The 24,502-nt window shown below is 34.3% G+C and overlaps 3 protein-coding genes across 3 annotated transcripts; 2 read left to right on the top strand and 1 right to left on the bottom strand.

The window, feature by feature from the left end:
• Positions 1 to 616: 616 nt before the first annotated feature.
• On the top strand, positions 617 to 1,546 carry LOC138831714 (olfactory receptor 5H2-like). The gene has a single exon (XM_070028763.1). It carries the CDS (start codon positions 617 to 619, stop codon positions 1,544 to 1,546), a length of 930 nt encoding a protein of 309 aa, XP_069884864.1.
• A 9,602-nt stretch (positions 1,547 to 11,148) lies between these two features.
• On the top strand, positions 11,149 to 12,081 carry LOC138831713 (olfactory receptor 5H8-like). The gene has a single exon (XM_070028762.1). It carries the CDS (start codon positions 11,155 to 11,157, stop codon positions 12,079 to 12,081), a length of 927 nt encoding a protein of 308 aa, XP_069884863.1. The 5' UTR covers positions 11,149 to 11,154.
• Positions 12,082 to 20,074: 7,993 nt separating this feature from the next.
• Positions 20,075 to 21,046, bottom strand: LOC138831712 (olfactory receptor 5H17-like). The gene has a single exon (XM_070028760.1). It carries the CDS (start codon positions 21,002 to 21,004, stop codon positions 20,075 to 20,077), a length of 930 nt encoding a protein of 309 aa, XP_069884861.1. The 5' UTR covers positions 21,005 to 21,046.
• Positions 21,047 to 24,502: the final 3,456 nt, after the last annotated feature.

The raw sequence follows: 24,502 nt of genomic DNA, 5'->3' as shown, positions 1-24,502 counted from the left end.
TAAATTGTATAAGGATTCTGTCTCAATTTTCCAATTTCTTTTTAGTCACCCAGACAATAATGTCTATTTACTGAATACTACTGAATACAGTGAACATGTGACTATGTCTTCATGACTGCATTTTGAAACTTTAGAACCTATTTCTTTTCCCTCCTCACCAGTGTCAATGCATACCACCCATAAATGACACTCTACATGCATTTGATTATCTAGAGAACATTATAAAAACATTCAGTATTTAACCTTATTTCAGCAACTAAATGGAAAGCATTAGTTTCAACTTTCTTATTTCTGTAAATTGACACAGTTCTTTGGAGTAAATGTTATTGTGATATTTCAATCTGTATGTCAAGCTGTGAAAAGGGAAAAGCTGGGACAGGAGGGGTGGATGTGAATGTTACAAGGGGTGACATTGGTCAAGAGGCCCTGGATTCATAAACTGCTCTGTTGAGTGGCAACTCCTTGGTACAACTAATTAAAGAAAATAAAAATATTAAAATAAGTACAGAAACATAGTTCTGATAACATGGTCCATTCCCACGTATTCACTTTCTAGTCCTATTGGCTGACCTTTTCCATGTATGTTATTTCATTTCAGAAGACATCCTGTGGAGCTATGGGAAGGGAAAATTCAACATTTCTGACAGAATTTGTTCTCACTGGACTTACACAACATCAAGAGCTGTGGCTCCCCTTGTTTCTAGTATTCTTGGTAATCTACCTGCTCACCATTGTGTGGAACTTTGGTCTGATTGCTCTCATCTGGAAGGACCCTCACCTTCACATCCCCATGTACATTTTCCTTGGGAATTTAGCCTTCGTGGATGCTTGCTTATCGTCCACAGTCACGCCAAAGATGCTGGTGGACTTCACAGATGAGAACAGGATGATTTCTTATTCTCAATGTATGACACAGTTTTTCTCCTTTGCAATCTGGGTAACTGTAGAATGCTTTCTCTTGGCTGCAATGGCTTATGATCGGTATGTAGCCATATGCAGCCCTTTACTTTACCCAGTGATTGTGACCAATACACGGTGCATCTGGCTAATAGTTTTGTCCTATATGGGTGGACTTACTCATGCTTTAATTCATGAGGTTTTATTGTTCAGATTAACTTTCTGCAATTCCCACATAATCCATCACTTTTATTGTGACCTTATGCCATTGTTTAAGATTTCCTGTACTGACACTTCTCTAAATTATTTGATGGTGCTTATTTTTGCTGGCTTAATCCAGCTAGTTACAATTGGAACGGTTATTATTTCTTATGCACTAGTGCTCTTCACCATTTTACGAGCGAGGTCTATGAAAAGTGTGTGGAAAGCCTTCTCCACCTGTGGAGCCCATATCCTATCGGTGTCTCTGTACTATGGAACCCTTTTCATCATGTATGTGCTCCCCACGTCTCAGCAAGCAGATGACCCAGACACAATGGACTCTCTGTTTTACACAGTCATAATCCCTGTGTTAAATCCAGTGATCTACAGCCTGAGAAACAAGCAAGTCAGAGATTCCCTGAGAAAAACATTAAAGAAAAATGCTTAGTTCTGAAGCTAATCCATCTTTTCTGGTTGGTATAAACATTCATAAAATTTTTGCAGTTAGCTGGGCATCTTTTGGAAAGTTCCAATGCCTTTTGCCCTTATAATTCTTTATCATTATTAATCCAAAATAAACTAACACTTCAAGGTATTTAACATACGTTGATATACCTAATAAAATCCTTAAAATATTGGTATCATAATTATTAAAACATTTGGAACTTAAAGTATCTCCATATGCTTCTTTCAAACTGACCAAAGTATCAGATTTATTTTGCAGTTGGAAGTTTTGTGTATGGTAGAGATTCATCACATTCACTCTATCTTGTTTGGAAGATTAATGTTTGCTGTGTAGATGATGCCTCAGGATTTCTACTAGTCTTCTAATGTTTTCTTGTAACTAATTGTTTAATGGTGAAGTTGTATTGTAAAATGCCAACTAACATGTTTTGTGGAAAAATAAATATTTGGAATGCAATATTGAGAAAAATGACACAGTGACAGCAGGATCCAATTCTGAGGCTACTCTTCTCAGTCTGTACCTAGATGGAGAGAGAGAGATGACTTGAGACTACTTGCAACCTTTTTGAAGGCCTTTGCTGCTTTACTTTTATGACACATGCAATGTGAGTAGCTTTGTTAGTTCAGAAACAAAAGCGTTAAGTTTGCAAGGATATAGAGAAGAAAAGTGGCATGAGAAGAAAAAAACACTGTCCACTCTTCTGGAAATTCAAAAGTATCAGTATGATTAGGAAGTGAAACATCTCAGTAGTTATTAGAAAATATTAAGGGGTAACAATGATCCATAAGTAATGTATGCATTGCTTACTAATATAACTGTAACCCTCTGTACAGCATCTTCAGAATAAAATGAAATGAAATAAAATAAAGAAAATATTACTGACATATATGCATAAAGATCTAGTAATATTAAGAAAATGTGATGTCAGCACTCCAGTAGGTATCTGTGAAAGGCATGAAAATGAGCAAGTGTATAGGCTTCACTTGTGTAAGAGTCTTAAATGCTGTTTCCTTTTACTTCATATTCTCCAAGTTTAAACAACAAGCTATCTTCTACCCCCACCCCCCTTTTTGTTGTTCAAGGTGTTTAAACTGAGGGCCTGTGCTCTGTCTCTGAGCTCTTTCACTCAAGGCCAGTATTCTGCCACTTTGAACCACAGAGCCATTTCTGGTTTTCTAGTGGTTAATGGGAGATAAGATTCTCACAGCCTTAACTGCCCCAGCTGGCTTTGAAAGGAGATTCTCATGTCTCAGCCTCCTGAACAGCGAGGATTACAATTGTGAGCCACTTGCACCAGGACCCATCACCTTTTTTTACTCTTACCAATCAGGATTACTCTGTACAAATACTCATGTGGTAAAACTCTAGTTGCTTATTTCCTCTGTCTGTTATTGCCAAAGCAATATCACGATCTTCCAGATTTTGTTATTATACAAACTCTGATTAAGTTATATTATTGTTCACTAAGTTTTAACAATTGTCATTGATACCTGATCATATATGAAATATGTAACATTTGCACAAATATGAATACATTAATACAGACAAGAAATATATGGATAATTTAGTTTGCTATATGTATATACATAAGATGTATTAAACATGTGTTCTTTTTGTAGTAACAAGCTTTGACTTCAGAGATTAAAGCATCTTAGGCAGGTTCTTTTCTGCTAGAGTCATGCTTCCAGCTCTTTTGTGTGTGCTTATTTTGAAATAGGGTCTGATTCTTTGCCTGGGGCAGGTTTGGACCATTCTCTTATTTATGTTTCCAGTAGTGGCTGGTACGCTCATTACAGCTAGCTTTCATGTGAAGATGGGGCTGTGTAAACATTTTGGGGGTGTTGGTTAGGATGAATTCTAATTATGATCTGCTTGATCACAGCGTCTCACATAGCTGGAACTATAGTCTGTGTCACTGCTTCCAGCTACTCTTCTTTAAAAATTCAATTTTATTGTCGAGTTCATGTACAGAGGGGTTACAGCTATATATGTAAAGTAATCAGTACATTTTTTTGTCAAACATTGTTATCCCTCCCTAATTTTTCTTCCACTTTCCCTCCCCCTATGTCCCCTCCCAAGTTGTAAAGTTCATTTACAATGTATTGTCTGGTGATTATCGCTGTTACATTGTCTTTTGCTTCACCATTTTGTTGTTCCCTTTCCCATCCGTAATTCAGATAAATTTATATACAATACACAGGGCACCAAAATCACATACAGCACCAAGGCATAAAACCATAGATACAAAAAGAAAAATATGAAAGAAAAAGAAATAACTTTAAAACCTTAAAACATTACATTATGTTATGTTAAAAACAACATGTTTCCATATCTTGGAGTTCATTTCACTTAGCATCATCTTATATAGTCCTATGTACACAAATCACCTACTCTTTTGAGATAGGGTATCATGAACTCTTTTTTTCCCTACTTCTACAATTCTTACAAATTGTTTATCTTTTCATGGTTATGTTACTACTTGCTTCCCATTTATTTCCTATTACTCTGTGTATCTATCTCTATCATATACAGGAAACTAGTCTGACTACTGCCACTCAAATTTCTTAATTTGAGTCTTCATTAGTCTTTATTAACCTCTGGTGCTATTAGAGTGGTTATCTTTGCTTCTAGCAATGCCCTTTGCAGTGTCATTTGCAATGTGTATTCTCTCTTTAGACTTGGAAGCCTCAACTTTCCAGTGGTACTCTTCATCTTTAATTCTCATAAGAACAACCTGCTTGCAACTGGAAGATATGCTTTAAATGGAAATTGGCTTTAACTTTAAAATTACTGGAACTGACATAATAATCAATAAAGAAATATTCAGGGACAGAAGATATCTGTCAATCCACATTCAAATTCAGGTTCAAACACACATTAGTTCTATGAGCGTTTTAAATGCTGATGAATTCCAAATGAGACTGAGTGTTAAAGATACTGTGGGAGATGCAAGATGTTTATGTGCGAGTCTTTGTGATGCTGTCTTTAACATTTTTAGTATTTGGATATTTTTCTTCATTTATTTATCTTCCATAAAACAATAATATGGATAGATTTTAAACCTGGTAAGTCCCTATATTGTTTATTCTAGCAGGAATAAAAATTCAGTTTCTTATTTCTTGGTTTTCACAATAGCTGTGAGCTTCTGCCTGAGATAAAATTAGGTAGTAGAAAGTGGACAATACTGGCCACAGAGTAAATGAATGCTCATTTTTAACTTTTTTCCTGTCTTTGTTCTCCTCATATACTCAGCAGTAGGTAAGACATGCATTACTCTAGTTCAACCCTCTACAACATTACTGTTGTTAAACCTTCCTAGATTCATACTACGAAGTACATGCATTCTCTATATTAAACAGACATGCTTTTCAGAATGTAACTATTGTATCAAGTTGTCGAATTCATTTCTAATGACTGTCTATTCACTAAATGATTCACTGTGTTACATTCTAGTAGTATCTCTATGAACTTGTTTAATATAGCTGTCTACCTCATTATTCTCAATGTCAAATCACAATCACCTTACATGAATTGAAATCATCTGGTGATTGTTTGTAAAAGTGCAGATGATTAAAGTTTATTTTAAAAGTACTGAATCAATTTCTACTGAAATATGTCATAATCTATATTTTTCATAAATGTCTTAAGACAGTTCTGATATATAATTTGATTAAAAAATCTTGACATTGAAAAAATATCTGACTGGTACCAGTTTTTCTTACCAGCAACCCATTTTATCTATTCTTGTATGATTAATTATAATTTATAATTTTTTCAATGTTATAACTATGTTAAGATTTCACCTAAACAACTGGTGGGTTATACCTAGCTACTCAGGAGGCTGTAGCTGAGGAATGAGGTTCAAAGCCAGGCCAGGAAAAAAAATTACTTTAGAGTTTATCTATAATTAACCAGCAAAATGTAGGTTGGTAGAGAGGCTCAAGTAGTAAGATGTCAGCCATGAGCATAAAAACCAAGTGACAGTAACAAGCCTTTTGTTTATTTAAGTCCAGGTACCAACATACACACACACACACACACACACACACACACACACACACACACACACACACACACACACATGAGAGAGAGAGACAGAGACAGAGACAGAGACAGAGACAGAGACAGAGACAGAGAAAGTCAAAGAAAAAAGGAGGAGGAAGAAGACAAAAAGGCTACAATGCTTGATAAGAAATGTACTCATTATCTTGCCCATGTAATTGTAACCCCTCTGTACAGTATTTTCACATATAAAAAAATAAAAATTAAAAAATATAAATGGGCTGGGAAGGTGGCTCAGTGGTAGAGCGCTTGCCTTGCATGCCTGAGGCCCTGGGTTCGATTCCTCAGCACCACATAAGCAAAAAGAAAAAAGCTGGAAGTGGTGCTATATGGCTCAAGTGGTAGAGTGCTAGCCATGAGCTGAAGAGCTGAGGGACAGCGCCCAGGCCCAGAGTTCAGGCCCCACAACCAGACACAAAAATAAATAAATAAAGTAATAAAAAAAAGAGCAAGAGAAAAAAAGAAAGATGAGAGATTTTCAGTGAATAAAAATCATTATTTTTTCCAATTGAATGATTTTTTTAGTGTTAAAATTTTCATTATCACCAAGGACTTACAAACATATCTTTCTCTGACATTGTCTCTATGACCCAGACATACAATTTTCTAAAACATCAAGATGCCACAAGTTGCACATGTCTTGTAAGACAATTTTTCAGACTTCAAACCTGTTTATTTACTGTCACTTTGAATTGTTGATTGAAATTATTATATCTCTAAATCTCTGAAGATGTTTCCATCTATTGTAATTGTAGTCAACAAAATTGTATTTTCATTCTATTAAATATTTGACTCATTTCAATTCTACTCCTCTAGTGTTTACTTCAGTTTGTTGCAGGGAACATCCTGTGAGAACATGGAGAGAGAAAGTGCAACGTTGCTGTCAACGTTTGTTGTCATAGGATTCACACACTGACCACAGTGGAAAATCTGTTTGTTCCTATAGCTCCTGGGGGTGTACATGGTCACTGTCATGGGAACCTCAGTGTGACTGCAAAGGCCCTCACCTTCACATCCCCATGTACTTCTTCCTTGGGAGTTTAGCCTTTGTGGACGAAACTGTATCATTGGTTGTGATTCCAAAGATGCTGGGTAACTTCTTAGCGAAAATTAACACCATTTCTCTGTCCCAATGCATGATACAATAAAAAAGTTAATCACAGTACAACTATGGAATGTTTTCTTTAGGCAGCCATGGCTTATGATGTCTATACTGCCACATGCAATCCCTTACACTATCTAGTGATAATGACCAATAAACTATGCACCCATTTTGTAGCCTCTTCATTTGTTGGTGGGCTTCTCCATGCTTTACTTCATGAAGGTTTTTTTTTTCTTGTTGTTGAGATTAATCTTCTGTAATTGCAGTGCAATACGTCACTTTATTGTGACATTATATTATTGTTTAAAATCTCCTATATTGATCCTTCTATCAACTATATATTTGTTTTTGTTTTTCTGGTTCAATTCAGGTGTTTACTATTCTGAGTGTTTTTGTCTTGTTCACATTTGTTCTCTTTACCATCTTAAAGTAGAAAGCACCAAAGTCATGAGAAAAACCTTTTCTATGTGTGGGACACAACTCTTCTCCGCCTCTTTATACTATGGGCCCCTTTTCTTCATGTATGTGCATCCTGCTTCTCAGGACATGGTGGACACTCTGTTTTACACTGTCATAATTCCTGCGTTAAAACCCATTATCTACAGTCTGAGAAATAAGCAAGTCATAGATTCAGTGACAAAAATCTTGAAAAGTAATAATGCTCAATAGGAAATGGACTCACTACCTTGCTTGTGTAACTGTAACCCCTCTGTATAGTATCTTTACAATAAAATATATATTAAAAAAAGAAATGTCTAAAACTGGATCATAATCTATTCAGGTGGATAAAATCCACAAAATCATAGTCGGAAGCAGTTCCTGATAAAATAACCTATGAGACTATGTCTCTAAAATAATTAGCAAAAAGCAGTGAATGAGTTAAGCCCCAAGCCAGAGAGGACATATTTCTCCACCTTCTCTGTAAAAAACCAAAACACCTTTTAAAAAGCAAAACAGCTTTTTTGTTTCTTTGTTCCTCTATTGTAACTGTTGGTTAACAAAAATTTTCAATAAATGTCAGAATAAACTGGTAGAGCTAACTAGGTGCATGTTTGAAATTTGTGCTGTAATTTTCACAATAACTTTAGGCTAATATTATTTTCCAAAATAAAATTGAAATTATGATAGAAAGATTGCTACAAAATTATACAAAATGAAGCTCTCAGAAGAGTATCATTTATATAAGCTAAATATTTTCCCAAACATACCAGAAATGTCACTTGTGCAAGAAAATAGAGATGTACAGTAGAACATTAGGTAGTAAAATCGAATTGTTTGTAGGGATTTTATCTTTACAAATTCACATTCTGTAAAACCCTATGGAACAATTTAAAGTTTCTGTAAATTGCCCAGGTCTGCAATGCCCACTAGAATGGTTTCCCTTTGTCCTAAAGGAGCCCACTGTCCTTAGGGAATTCAGTTCTCATTTGACTTTTGGCAAGAGTAAATGATTGTGCAATTGGCTGGGTTTTATTTTGAAGATATATTTATAATATAACGTTTCTTCAGTTTGTGAAATGAAGTTTCCAAAATGTACAAATGTGATCATTGCTTTCTACGACTTTATCATGGCTGTTCTATGACTTGTATGGATTGTCTCTTTATAAGGTCAAATGCTTTTACATTTCCTTACCATTTCTTCTAAGGTATGAAAATAATTTCTAAAATATTCTTTTTTGCACAGAAAGTTAATTGTTTTGCTAATCTTGGTGATGTAAGATTGTATTTACAAGATACTCCAATTAACAAGTGGAAAAGGAAAACTATTAATGAATTATATCTGTATTTATTTTCATTAGGAAAGAACTGATATGTCAGTGATAGCTAGAAAATTGATTTGTTCCTCGCAATTGTATTTTATTGTGTTTCAACCTAACTATAATGAACTTTTAAATAGATATGTGGTACCAGAACATTAATTTAAAGCTTAGTTTAATATTTCAACCATAACTTTTCTCACAAAATGTCTTTCTTTTGATTCTTATTAGAAAGATACATTCTGTTTGATCAAATGCATGTTATGATTAAGACTCTTAAGGTATAAGTGACATGTGGAACAGGCAACATTCTTCATAGAGACAATTTGTTTTACTTCCCTCTTGGTTTACTTTTTTTATTGTAAAAATACTCTACAGAGGGTTTACAATTACATGGGCAAGATAATGAGTACATTTCTTATCAAGCATTGTAGCCTCCTCGTTTGTTTCCCCTTCCCATCCCTTCCCATCCTCCCCCGTTCCCCCCCCACTCCCCCCCAATGTTGTAAAGTTCGTTTTCGACATAACGACTTGTACATCTCATTGTTGCAATGGGTCCACCTGTATCCCTATTTAAACGATTTGTTTTTCCCCTTCCCCTCCTCAAATAATAGTGACATCAAATACAGTGAAAGCAGGGGTTATACTGTGGGGGAGGGACATACAAAAAAACAAAGAAATAATCTTATAAACATGTTAGAAACAATCTCATGAAAAAAAAGAAAACATTTGAATACATATCTTAGGGTTCATTTCCCTAGCATCAACTTACCTGACCTTTTCTGCTTGACTCAGACATATACTAGTTATTGCAAATAAGGGAAACCATGGGACCTATGTTTCTTTGGGCCTGGCTTACTTCACTTAATAGAATTTTTTCCAAGCCTTTCCATTTCCTACCAAATGTGGCAATGTCATTCTTTCTGATGGAGGCATAGAATTCTATTTTGTATATATAGGATATTTGCTTTTGTTTACTTTTTAAATTTTTTTGTTGCTATTCTGTATACCAGTGCCAGGGCTTGAACTCAGGGCTTAGGCATTGGCCTTTAGCTTTTTCCTTCAAGGTTGGCACACTTTTTGAGGCACAGCTTCACTTCTGGCTTCTTGATGTTAATTGGATATAAGGTTCACTGACTATTTGTATAGTCTGATTTAGAATGCAGTCTTAACATTTTTCTGATAAAAGGTGATTGTTGAGAGAAAAGTAGTTGCAAGTCATTCTGTGCATGGATGTATCCAAGATTAATTGAATTGGGTCATTTGGAAAATGGCACAGATTACAGTGATCAGAAATGCTGGAAACTATTTTAAATACCCAGTTCAGAGGAAAACTCACCACTCTGAAATTGCTCAGGCTTTTTAGGGTATTGAACTATTGTTCTCTCTGGGAATTTTAGTTTCTGTCATTGTGTCTGAGGCCATCTATCCCCTGACAACAAATCTCCAAGACTCAGGAAATAATTCTCTCTTAGATCACTTGGCAGGAAATGAATTTATTGAATGAATATTGATGCTAACATAAAAACTGAGGATTGTGGGGGAAATCAGATATAAAAATAGGCAAGAATAAAACAAATAAAAGCAGCCACTGAGCAGGAAAAAACAAACAAATGAAAAATCAAAGAATATTTGTTAACACCAGCTTAGTGAAGTCTGCTATTAGCTCTGATGAAGTCTCATAAATTTCAGCTACTCAACCAGATAATCCATTGTTGAAGGAGACACACTTTTGCTTAATATTCTTGAATGGAATATGATTCAAAAATTCTCATTGGTCTCTTTTCTTTGATTCCCCTTCCTCAAAGTCCAAATCTATGAAAAGTTAGTTTGACTGATTAAGTTCCCTGTGAAAGTACTACTAATTGAGTATCTTGCAATAAATGTGTCTCTGTCACTAAGGTTGATTTAATAGAAAGAGAGTTGAGCTCTGAGCAATCGAATTAATAATTTGCAGCCACTTTATAACCTATGTGTAAAGAGTTGTATGATTTAACCTAAGTTACACTTCAGACTTGTGATGCTCCAACAAGTGCTTATGAATTACGCACACTTAATTTATAAGTTACTTATGTTCTTTCTCCTTTATTTCTCTTCTATTTTTGACACTTTTTATGGTATAAAATGTACATTATTTTTCCTTTCATTATCATGGTACCTCCTGAATCATTTATTTTATTGGTACTGTTCTACTAAATGCTTGTCGCCTGGAAATTCTGAAGATGTAACTTCAACATATCTCTTTCACAAACCACTGTCCTTGCATATGATATCACATAAAGCCCAATGATACTACTCAGCCAACTCTTTTGATTTAGTTTTACCCAGCTTTCAACTAATTTTACAACCCTTGAATTAAAAAAGATCATTTCCTTGACTGTGCATGTATCAGACTCAGGATAAATTTAGCATTTATTTGAAATAATTTTCATTTTTCTCTAAATATTTTATTTCTAAATAATCAAAAACTGAAATTTAATTTTTATTGCAATATTCCCAAAAGTTTTATTTTTGTGTAAAATAATAAGTAACAATGGGAGATTCTCATGAAAATGTATGGCTTACTTCAATTCTTTTACAACAATTTTCAGTTCAAAAGTACATCAAGAATATTATTTTTACAGTTAGTGATTTTCTTTTTATTCTTCAGGGGACGTAGCAGTGAGGATATGGAAAAGGAAAATGTAACTTCATTGACAGAGTTTGTTCTCATTGGACTGACACAGCAACCGGAGTGGAAAATTCCCCTGTTCCTGCTGTTCCTGGTGATATATCTCATGACCATTATGGGGAACCTCAGTCTGATTAGTGTCATCTGGCATGACCCTCACCTGCACATACCCATGTACTTATTCCTTGGGAATTTAGCTTTTGTAGACACTTGGATATCATCTACAGTGACACCCAAATTGCTGGTCACATTGTTAGTCAAAGACAACATGACATCTCTCCTTGAATGTTTGACACAGTTTTTTTCCTTTGGATTCAGTGCAACTGTAGAATGTTTTCTCTTGACAGCAATGGCTTATGATCGCTATGTGGCCATATGCAAACCTTTACATTACCCAGTGATTATGACCAATAGGCTATGCATCCAGATAATTGTGCTGACTTTTATAGCAGGATTTCTTCATGCCATAATTCACCAGCATTTTTTAGTCAAAATAAATTTCTGTGCTTCCAAAATATATCACTTTTATTGTGATATTTTGCCTTTATTAAAGAATTCTTGTACTTATCCTTCAGTTAATTTTATGCTGGTATATTTTTTGGCTGGCTCAGTTCAAGGATTCAGCTTTGTGACTGTTCTTGCCTCTTATACTTTGGTTATCTTTGCAATCTTAAAAAAGAAGTCTGTGAAAGACATAAAGAAAGCCTTCTCCACCTGCGGAGCCCATCTCTTATCTGTGTCTTTATACTTTGGTACTCTTCTTATCATGTATGTGCGCCCCGCCTCTTCACAGAGAGATGAGGAGGACATGATGGACTCTCTAGTTTACACTGTCATAATTCCTGTGCTAAATCCCATTATCTACAGTCTGAGAAATAAGCAAGTCATAAACTCACTGAGAAAACAATGGAAAGGAAATGTTTAGATGGCATAGTGGGAGACTTTTTTTTCTTAACAAAATAGAAATTCCTTATAATTAAATTACTTTTAGCCATGTGAAAAATTGCTATTTTTAAGTATAATTGGCTTAGACTTTAAGAATTTTAAAATTTATTACTTTTTATTGTTATTATTGTTTATACAAGGTTTTGCTGCCCAGGAAGGCACGAGACCTGGAATCATTCTGCTTTTATTTTGTTTTGTTTTTTAATTTAAAAAGTTATCTTTACATAGTTGTAAAAGGAGCTGCCATTTATTTAACAATGAAGTTTATTAATACAATGCATCTTGATCAATGACCCCCCTTTCAACATTCTCACCCAGCTTTCTCCTTCCTTAGTCTTCCTTATTCTTCTTAATTGTGTAGCATATACATTGGATTCTGTATTGCATTCTCCCCCTTTTCTCCTCATCATTCATCTACCATTTTCCCCTTGAGCCTACTCCACTTCTTTCCAGAACTCATTTCCTGGTGTTCATTTAGTGGAACTTTGACTTTGTCTTTCTCAGGAATTTTAGTATTTGAATTCTTCCTTGAATCTACCCTGCTTCAGTGAATACATTTGCATACACTTGCACACAGCCTGACATATTTACTTATAAGCTAAGTCTCACTACCACAGACACGGAGAAATAAGCATCCTTTGTCTTTCTGGGACTGGGAAATTAAGTGAAATGGGACCATTCTGTTTTGCTGCCCCATTTTGGTGATCACAGGGTGGTCAGAGGAATACAGCAAGGAGCCAAGAATTTATTGTGTATGTAGATGTGCACGATAGGGCTAGAAGCATAGTCGATTTCTACTGATGTTGGTCCTGGTTTTGAAGACCTTTTGTCTTCAGTGAAAATGTTTGTTACTCTTCTCCTTTTGGAATTTATTAGAAGATGTTTCTCCTTTTGGTTCTTACTAGAAAAAAAGATTCTCTGTTGAATAAAGCTCATAATCTGGTTAAATTTTTTAAAGCTTTGTCAAATATTAGTTGCTCTTTTTATTCACTTTCTGTAATAGTGACTGCACGATACACATGCACATGTGGACAAGCATGCACACACATGCTTATGAGAAGATACACAGAAAATGTTCCTCTACTGCTCTTTCTACTTTATGATGCAAACAGTAGTACACACAAATAAAACTGGGTAATTTTCAATTATTTTGTGATTGGAGATTACATGCAATGAAAACTATCTCAAATTAAAATACAGGTCACTACCTAAATTTCTACTAGCAGTCTGTAAAACCTGTTTCAGTTTTTAGTCTAGGGTCAACATTAATCTAAAGAAAATAGTAAAAGTAAATGGCCACAACTAAAGTTGTGAAATTAGAAAATTCAAAATGAGGTTATAATAGAAGTCAAGATCATCTTATGCCTACGTTGTAGATTGGCAAACCACACTACTCAAGTCAGAAAAGAAACCAAGGAAGCATTCCACGGGGAGGAGAAGGGATGACTGTAGCTGTACTTTTGAAGAAAAGGAAAATAAGTAAATTAAACTTGGGGGATGTAGTACAGATTAGAATATTTAATTTCATAGTATTTTTGAATGTCCAGGTCAGAGGCAAAATTGTCCTTGTGAAATTTCTTAAGCCTTGCAATATATTAGAAATTTGTTCCAACCCTCAGTTTTAGTTTTTGACATAGTAGCTGTAAGGAAACACACTGTGTAATAACGAGTCTCTAAGTACCATGAAGAACTTTTTCTATCCCACTGGCCACAATGCAGGAAATGAATTTATTGAATGAGTTTACCTCTAACTTAGAAAGACTGGGGACACTGAGGGCATGAACTATACAAATGGGCAGCACCAACAAAATCAATTAAGGCGGCCACCCTGCAGACCAAAAAAAAATCACTTCCCAACACTAGTGCTGTGTAGGCTACTGTTACTACTGCTCAGCTCCCTTAGGTCACAGCTCACACTGTTAGCTCCTTTGGTGGTGGTGTATATGTGGGGAGTGTCTGTCTGCTGGAGTCTGGGTATTGTTTCCTGAGATGCAATTTTAAAAATTTTGCTTGGTCCTTAGTCTTTTGTCTTCCCCTCTCTAAATCCCAAATCCATGGTGGTGTTGTTTGACTGACCAAACCTAGGGTTTTAAATAAAAGTTATCTTTGTGTAGTTGTACAGGGAGTTGCCATTTAACCAAGCAGTGTATGAACACAATCTGTCTTGATCAATGTAACCCTTTTTCTCTCAATCTAAGTAAATAGGGATAAAATTTGTGTTTTGAGAGCTAGAGAAGTATCCGTCTCTGTGCAGAGTCAAATTTATATGGTTAGAGAGGGGATCTACTGCCCTCTAGCTAGTAAATTGCTTCCATATCCCTTTACTCTGTTCTGAAACAAATGTGAGCTGGGTCTTACAATATAGGACAGCCTCCTGGGAGCTTGTGATCCTCCAATCTCTGCTTCACAAATGCTGAGATTATAGAAATGCCCACCCACATCTTCTTCATAATTGGTTTAATATCACTTCTCAGTTCTTATCTCTTCATTTCAATTTCACTTTTGCCACAATTCAGTGCATATATTATCTGTAGCTAACATATCATTATGTCTCATATAATTATATTTGATAATTATAGAATTTTGTGACTTATATCTCACTTGAGTTTTTACAGGTTCCTCTGCTAAAAACCTGAGCTCTCATTCCCATTCTCATCCTGATGTGACACTGCTACCTTCTAATGACAAATCTCTTCACAGTCAATGTGTCAGGGATTCCTATTGATCTCCAATTTGATTACTCTTGAATTAATATCTTCTTGTTCCTCATCACACAATGTTTTCTTGCATATTGACTAAGGATTTTGCATATATATGAGTCATCTATCTCTGGAGTTTTAGAAAAATCTATATCTATACTTCATTTTAAAACTCTTTCTATAATTATCCATCATATTCTGTATTTGGTGATCAAAATGTGAGCAAAATTCTGATATACACTACTAGTTTGGAATCTTAGGAAAATAGAAATTATCTCCTCTTTTCTATTCCTCCCTCAAGTTTCACATCCTTGAAGTCGCTTTGCTGTAAGAACACTTTAAAATTTTAATTTTATTGTCAAGGTAGTTAGGGAGGTGTTACAGTTACATGTGTAAGATAGTGAGTACATTTAACAGCAATACAAAACAATATGTTGGAAATGAACTTTACAACTTGGGGGATATTGGGGGGAGGGAAAGTGGGAAAATGAGAGAGGAGGTAACAATGTATAACAAGAAATGTACTCAATAACATTTATGTAAAAGATTTTCTTAATTGGTCTTAAAAGTTTCAGAGTGGGTGCCATGCACAAAAGTGAAGATTAAATTTTGTCACAAAGATTTCAACTTTAAAGAACCTTGGTCAACTTTGTTACCTCTTTCCTTAATTTTTCTACTTTCTCTCCCCCTAACCACCACCCCCCCCGAAAATTGTTCAGATTTGTCTGTATATATCACTATTGCAAGGTTGACAAGAATGTACTCATTACTTTGCTTATGTAACTGGTATCCTTCTGTAAATTTTCTTGAAAATAAAAAGTTTTAAAAGGAAATATGAAAAAAGAATCATTGTCTTTAATCCTTAATCCATATAGCTGAATAATGAGATTATTATCACTCAATAGTCTTAACATAACTTCAGCAAGTGCTTGAAAAGTCTTTTCTTTTTCCTTAAGTCTGTTAATTAATTAGTAATGAGTGAAGGAAAATATTTAATTTTTGGATTCCATCAATTCTTCTAAAATTCTTTTCATTAATTAGAGCTAATTCAACAAATATAGGCAGCATTCTTATGAATGCCTAGTTTTATTCTAATCCATCTCCAATATTTTTCATTTCATAAACTTTTAAAGAATAATCTTACATTTAATGCATTTTATTTCAGGAGACAAAAGAGAGAATATATAAGAAGAAAACGCAACATTGTTGACAACAGTTTGTTCTCACAGAACTTCCATATAAGCACAGTGGAAAATCCCCTTATCACCATTGTGGGAAATCTTGGTCTGTTTGCTGTCATCTGGAAGGACCCTAACCTTCACATCCCCATGTATTTATTCCTTTGTAAATTATCCACAGTAACAACAAAGATACTGGTCAACTTGTGAACATAGAACAATTTATCTTACTGAATGCAAGATACAGTTATCTTTTCTTTGTATTCAGTGTAATGACAAAATGTCTTCTCTTAGTTACAATGGCTTCTGATCTCTATGTGGCTATCTGGAAACCTTTATTTTATCCAGTGGTTTTGGCCAACAGACTACAAAAACTTGCCATCACTTGTCACTAGTAGATTTTTTTCATTCCACCTTTCAAAATGTTTTTTATTCAGACTGACCTTCTGTAATTTTAACATAATACAACACTTTTACTGTGAAGTTATGCCATTCCTAAAGATTTCCTGTACAAGTCCTCTTAATTAATCATTTCTATTTTTTCTGGGTGAACGCAAGCATTTAATATTGAGGTTATTCTTGCCTCTTATACATTTGTGCTCATTACAATCTTAAAAAAGAAGTCTGCCAAAGGCATAAGGAAACCTCCACCTGTGGAGCCCATCTCTTATCTGTGTCTTTATACTTTGATTCTCTTCTCTTTATGTATCTGCTCCCTGCATCTGCACAATCAGATGATCAGGATATGATGAAATCTCTATTTTACACTGACATAAATCCATTGTTAATTCCTATTAACTACAGTCTGAGAAATAAACACGTCATAGATTCAATGACAAAAACATTTGAGAGAAATATTTACTGAGAGGACCATGATAATTAAAGAAGAATATATAAAGACATTTTATAAGCTTGCATACCATTAAAATGTATCTATTATAAATGTATTAAATTATCTTTTCTTTTAAACAAAACAATCACAGATTCATTAAAATTAAATTTGAGTATTTTGAAATAGTCAGATACTTTGAAATTATAATTGTGTCTTTGGCAATATATAATATATATATATATATATATATATATACTTTATGTAAGTGGGTGTATATGTGTGTATATCTAAACTTATATATGTGTATGTGTATATGTCTGTATACATAGATACATACACTTACAAACACACATATATGTAGCCATCCTGGCTATTTATCTAAATATTGATCTTTAATTAACAATATTTGTATCTGCTTGTGATGTTCAATCATCATAACAAACCTTGTTCACTTTTGTGATCCTGAATATTGAATTTTGTGAGTCCAATGGGAAGCTAGGAATACAGAGGTGAGTGAATATAACAAGCCTCCAAACTTTCACTTTGTATTTAGGCTTACATGAATGAACTAATGTTACTATGGGCATTTCCCACTGTTCCTAGACATAGCTTTTAAAGGACTCTTTCTCTATTTAAAAATCGTGGGCTTGAGGAACAAATGATCAGTTTATAACAGGTAATGCTGCATTTCTTCTGTTGGGTCCATAGTCCTGAGCAGATATCTTTAAAAAAAAAAACCTTTTATGGTAAAGGTGATGAACAGTGTAGTTACAGTTACATAAGTAAGGCAATGAGTAGATTTCTTTTCTGACAGTATCACCCTTCCCTAGTTTTCTCCCACCTTCCCTCTCCATACCCTAACTCATCTTCACTTCTACTTTTTCCAGATTTGTGCATTTCATTTCTACATTTTTTAATTGTCAAGGTGATGTACAGAGGGATTACAGTTACATAAGCAAAGTAATATTTCTTGTCAAACTTGTTGGTAAAGGCTTTTGATTCTACTAGTCTGTTAAAACAACATCTTACTTCCTTAAGTTCCTATGAGGCATTTGTAATGTAATATTAATAGATGTTAAGACTCAAGCTCCTGCCAGGTGTATACGTATGCAATAGTTAATACAATGCAATATATTACAAATATTCAGTAAATTTCTTGCCATAGATAATTTACCCTCAAATTTTGAGGGAAAAATCTCTACTCATAGTTAATGTTTGCTTATTTCTACCTATGTTGTAAAGAAATTTTTTTCTGGGCTTGGGAAGGTGGCTCAGTGGTAGAGTGCTTACCTTGCATGCATGAGGCCCTGGGTTCTATTCCTCAGCACCACATAAGCAGAAAAAGCCAGAAATGCACTTGTAGCTCTAGTGGTAGAGCGCTAGCCTTGAGCTGAAGAGCTGAGGGATAGCGCTCAGCACCAGGGTTCAGGCTCCAAGACCCGACAAAACAAAAAGATTTTTTTCTGTGTCTACGATAATTCTGTCAACAATCTCCTGAACATTAAAAGGTTTCCCAGAATGATTTGTGCCTGTATTATAGATAAATACAATAAACAAAATTCTATTATGTTGTCAATATTTCCATGATGATTGTAGTCCTATCTCAATAGTATTCAAAACAATGGTTGGAATTAGATGGAAGACATCCTTTATATGTAAATATCCATTAACTAGTACAAATGTATTTTCATAACTTTTCTTAAGGAAAAATGCAGCATATAGGACATCTTGTCAGAAATAAAAATTTGGATAATATACATTATATGCATATAAATATATATGTGAGTGTTTCTGTGTAGCAGTGTGCATTCCTGTGTTTGTATATCTGATTTATAAAATATATAATCATGAACAAATGAACTTATGAGGAACAAGATATCTATAATAAATATACATATATGCATATTTGCATGTTATCACAGCAATGACAAACCATCCAAAATTACTGAAGAAGAGTGTAAATTAGCCTGAGAACTTAATGTGAAGGATTAGCCTGGATTCATGTTTGGAACAATCAGAATATCAGCACAATAGAATATAAAAGAAAGATTTCACACACATTCACTGGTGATCTGAATTTAGGATGAGGACTTCCATTGTGACAGTAAAGTATGGGAGTTAAATGTTAAGAAATAGATGGAATGACAGAGCTATAAATAGATAGTTGAATGGTGTGGAAAATGAGGAAATGTAACATACAAAGACTTCTTTTTTTCTTGACCACTTACTAGCAATAGTGGTATCATATCCTCTTAATATTACCTGAATTTTCATAATATTCATTTCAAGTTCTTTATAGGAATTACAAATTTCAACAACCTTTAAATGTTACCAAGAGTTTTCTTTAATATTCATTTTCAAATTTCATGTTTTTTATGTGTACTGAAACTCTTGTGTCCAATATATTAGCTTTCTTGATTAAGAAGCCTCTTCAGATGTTTTCTTTCTGAGAAAACTCCCTCTCTACTGTAATGACCTAGAAACACTTTCCTAGTATGTAGTCTCTTTTTCAACTATATTTTTATTGTAAAGATACTGTATGAGAGTTTACAGTTACATGAGTAAGGTAATGAGTTCATTTCCTATCAAGCATTGGTACCCTTTCTTTGTTGTTCCCCTACCATCCCTTCCCTCTCTACAGCCTCAACTCCTTCTTCCCTGACCCTAAAGTTGTAAAGTTTGTTTTCAACATAGTGTCTGCTACATCTCATTGTTACAATGGGTCTTTCTTATTTTCTCAGATTCTGTTATAATAAACATTTATTCCTCAGTTGAATGAGATTAATTTTTCCAAGAAGTTCAATTTACTATTCCTCCAAAATGGTGGAATTACAAATGATTTCATATTTATTGATATTTCTTAGACTTTTTAGTATTAACTCAAATAGAAAATTGGAATTGCATTAGTATAACCTGAGTCCCAAACTATACTGTAGAATGTTCTATGTAGAGTGTAATTCCAAGTCCTTTGCATGGAATACACAATTTCATCCCTGTGAATTTATAATATAATGTCATACAAACATATAAAAATTTCCCCTGATATTTTAAATTAATGTCATGTGAAATAAATATTTTATTAAAACACTATTCATTTATCAACTGTATATATGTTTTTTTTATAAATTAAGGGCTGAAAACTTGATTTTTCTTGTTCTATAATAAATATAACTGCAAAACAACATTGTACATGACACAATACAATTAAATTTCAACAGTTTTAAAACTCTTTTAATAAAATGAAAGCAGATAGTAAAATACGGTCTAAATATTTCTTTTCAATATTTTTTTCACTGAATGTATGACTTGCTTGTTTCTCAGACTATAGATAATTGGATTTAAAACAGGAACTATGACAGTATAAAACAAAGAGAGGATCATCTCTTGGTCATCTGCTTGTGAAGATGCAGGATGCACATACATGAAGAGAAGGGGACCATAGTACAAAGACACAGATAGGAGATGGGCTCCACAAGTGGAAAAGGCTTTTCTCATTCCTTTTTCAGACTTAGTTGTTAATATTGTAAAAACAATAAATGTGTAAGAGATAAAAATAGTCATAATGGAGAATACTTGTATTGAACCAGAGAAGATAAAAATGATGAGATAATTAAGAGAAGGATCTGTACAAGAAATCTTTAGCAATGGTATAGCATCACAAAAAATGTGATAAATTATGTTGGATTTACAGAATACTAGTCTGAATAAAAAACTTTCATGAATGACAGCATGAGCTAAGCCACCAAAATATGATAAAACTAATAGTTGCATACAGAGTTTGTTGGTCATAATCACTGGATAAAGTAAAGGTTTACAGATGGCTACATAGCGATCGTAAGCCATTACTGCCAAAATGAAACACTCTGTAGTTACACTGACTGCAAAAGAAAAAAACTGAATCAGACATGCAGAGAAAGAGATTAACTTGTTCTTGTCTAACAAATTGAGCAACATATTTGGTGTCACTGTGGATGATAACCATGTATCCACAAATGCTAAGTTGCCGAGACATAAATACATGGGGATGTGCAGATGAGGGTCCTTCCAGATGAGACCAATCAGACTGAAGTTTCCCAAAACAGTCATAAGATACACCACAAAGAAGAAGAGGAACAGAGGGATTTTCCACTGGGGTTGATGTGTAAGCCCTGTGAGAAGAAATTCTGTCACCACTGTCATATTTTCTTTTTTCATGTCCTCGCTGGATGTCCTAAAAATTAAACACAATTAATATAAAATAACATTCACTAAGATTTATAGTCTAGAAATTATGGATGTAGAGTTGAAATAAGTTAGTATAGTTTTCATCATGTACTCCATCTTACTATTATAACAGAAGATTACTAAATTAAAAGTGACATTTAAATTAATTCATTTCTATAAATATATAGGGTATGGTGAATTTGATTGGAATGAGAGGTCTTCTAAGCAAGCTTCTGACTTATATAAAATCATTAATTAACACTGGATATTTCATTTCTTGGACATGGTTCATATCCTAGAGTAAAGGTATTTGTGGACCCTAGATGTTAATGTGAAGGGATTTTCACATAATTTTTCAAGAAATAATTTTCCTCTAAGTTGTTTTAACATGTTTAATTATGTGAGAGAACATTTAAATTTAAAATTTGTAGCATATAAAATGGCTTTAGGGAGAGAACCGTGGAATCAGGGATACTAATCAGGGACTATTACGAGTGTAATAAAGGCCTGCAACATTCTTAGAGATTCTCAAACCAGATTAGGTATATCCATAGCCTGGAAGAGCCTATGCTAAAAAATAGAACATAAATTCTAATTGTAGAATTATAGTCAATATTTCAAATTTGAAGGAATATATACTTCACAGTCCCTTGAACATCACTGCAGTCCCTATTTCATGCATATTATGACATTTGCAATGAAAAAGTAACAGAAGTAAATATAAGTAATATAACTCAAATGAATTCAGTATGTACCGTCACTAGGATTAAAATATATATTAGCTAAAGTTTAATGGCAAGCAATGAAGCAAAGAGTAGGAGCTTCAAGAAAAATAAGCCTTCAAGAAAAATAAAATTGATATAGGTCAACTGGTTTCCTAACATGTACGAGACCTTGGTTCAATCCCCAGCATCACAAAATATTAAATGATTTTTTAGGGGGGGGTCCGGTCATGGAGCCTGAACTCTGGGCCTGAGTGCTGTCCCTCTGCTCTTTAGCTCAAGGCTAGCGCTCTACCACTTGGGCCACAGTGCCACTTCCGGCTTTTTTCTTTTTGCTTATGTGGTGCTGAGGAATCGAACCCAGGGCCTCAGGCATGCAAGGCAAGTGCTCTACCACTGAGCCACCTTCCCAGCACCACAAAACATTAAATGAATATATACATATTGTTCATATGATTCTTTTTGAAGTACAGAAATGAACAGTTATTCAAGTAATCAAAAGTCTTAGATAGATTCTCCTTCCACATAGATTTAACATTTTGGTTCTTTGTCTATTTTTCCCCAGTCAAAAACAAATGAGGATTTAAGAATGTGGAGATCAAAAGACAGAAGTACATGGAAAGAAGGAATTCTGAGGTGAAACTTTCATGAAAGAAATGATACACAAAAATCAATGGCTTTTCTGTATGCTAACAATGAGAAGAGCGAGGCTGAAATCAGGAAACAACTCCTTTTGTAATAGCCTCAAAAAATACCTAGGAATTAACAAAAGAAGTGAAGGACCTCTATGATGAAAATTTTAAAAACCTGAAAAAGAAAATTAAAGCTTATATAAGAAAGTGGAAAAACTTTCCATACTCCTGGATTGGGAGGATTAACTCCATGAAAATGGCAATACTGCAAAAGGATATCTACTTTGATAGGATTATTTTACTTTGATTTTGGACCCCTGTATATTGTATATATATTTATCTTAATTTGGGAAGGGAAGGGTATTACAAAATGGTGAGAAAAAGGACAAAGGGTGAACCAATGCAATAGTGATAAATACAAGTTCCACTATGGTGGAAATGAACTTTACAACTTGGTGGAAGGTGATTTGGGGGAGGGAAATTGGGAGAAAATGAGGGAGGGGTAACAATGTTTGGACAGGAAGTGTACTCATTACCTTGCTTATGTAACTGTAATCCCTCTGTACATCACCTTGACAAATTAAATTTAAAAGGAACGATACCTCTAATTCAGATATTTTTATGACCACAAAAATAACAGCAAATGTGAGTTGTAACATCTGAAAGGTACAATGGAAATAGCAGCCCTAAGTGAGATAGGTTGAGTATAATTTGGGCTGTTTATTTGCCAGGCTTCTTTATTTTCCTATTCACTTTTCTATGTGAGTATATGAACTGTCTAGTATCAGTCTATTTCCATTTAGTAAGGAAATTTCCCATTGTAACACAGATCACTAAATTGAAAATTAAGAGAAAAAAGTCACTAGGAAAAAACTCTGAGTAAAATGATCCTATCAAAGTTCCACAAAATAAGATGACATGAAACCTTTACTAAAAGGGGCGAGGCGTCTGAATGAAGAGGAAAAGCAGGAGAGGATGCACTCAAGAAGGCAAAGTATATGTAACAAAATTAGAAGTGAGGGAAAGGATGGTTAGGAGAGGGATGCATGAGAATGCTGAAAGGGGTGATATTGACAAAGATGTAGTGTATTTATAAGTTGCCTGGTTAACAGGAATAAAAGAACTAAAGGAGGAGCAGGAAGTCTAAACATTTTGGACATAAAGAGAAGGGATGAACCCAATAACAATAAAATGGGAAATGGTGCCAAATACCAAAATAAATGCTCTAGTAGCAGAAGGCTTAACGTAACTAAACATAGAGTTTTCCTATGACCCAGCAATCCCAATTCTGGGCATTTATCCAATGGGTCACAAACTAGGACAAACTAAAACCATTAACACAACCATGTTCATTGCAGCACTGTTTACTATAGCCAAGACATGTAATAAACCTAGATGCTCCCTGTGAATAAATGGAACAAGAAAATGTGGTATATATACGTAATGGAATTCTACTTATTCATCAGAAAGAATGATAATCTACCATTTGTAAGGAAATGGAAAGTCTTAGAAAAAATTACATTAAGCCAAGTAAGCCAGAGCTAAAGGAACATAGACATCATAGTTTCCTTCATTTGTGGTGACAGGAATGTGCTTATAAATCTATAAGTCAACACACTGAGTCTCTCTCTCTCTCTCTTTCTCTCTCTCTCTCTCTCTCTCTCTCTTTCTCTCTCTCTCTCTCTCTCTCTCTCACACACACACACACACACACACCACACGCATACACAGTGGGACATGGTAAATTATGTAGGAATCTAATCATTTACATTGAGGATAAAGGAGGCTATGCATAGGATTGGTGGACAAAGGCTCAATAGTTACGTGCAGATGATCATATGAAATAATATTCTATGAAATCAACTCCAAGAAAAGGAAACAAGAGATACTTTAGTTGCTATTATTGTTGTTTTTGTTTCCTTTTGTCTTGTTAGTTCATTGTATTAATGAAGGTAAGGGAGGGCACATAAAAGGTGGAACAAAGATAAACAAATATAATGGTACTCACTAGACACTATGTGGGAAATGACCTGGATAGCTTATGGGTGGGGTAGGAGGGAAAAAGTGGGAGTTAGTAATGGAAAAGGAGACACGATTCAAAAAATGTACTTACTAATCATTAGCTGACTCATTTA

Source organism: Dipodomys merriami, unplaced genomic scaffold (genome assembly GCF_024711535.1).
Source record: "Dipodomys merriami isolate MVZ:Mamm:240054 unplaced genomic scaffold, mDipMer1.0.p SCAF_2, whole genome shotgun sequence".
Classification (NCBI taxonomy): Eukaryota; Metazoa; Chordata; class Mammalia; order Rodentia; family Heteromyidae; genus Dipodomys; species Dipodomys merriami.
The sequence above is the reverse complement of the archived record's forward strand: the minus strand, read 5'-3'. Positions and strand labels throughout refer to the sequence as shown.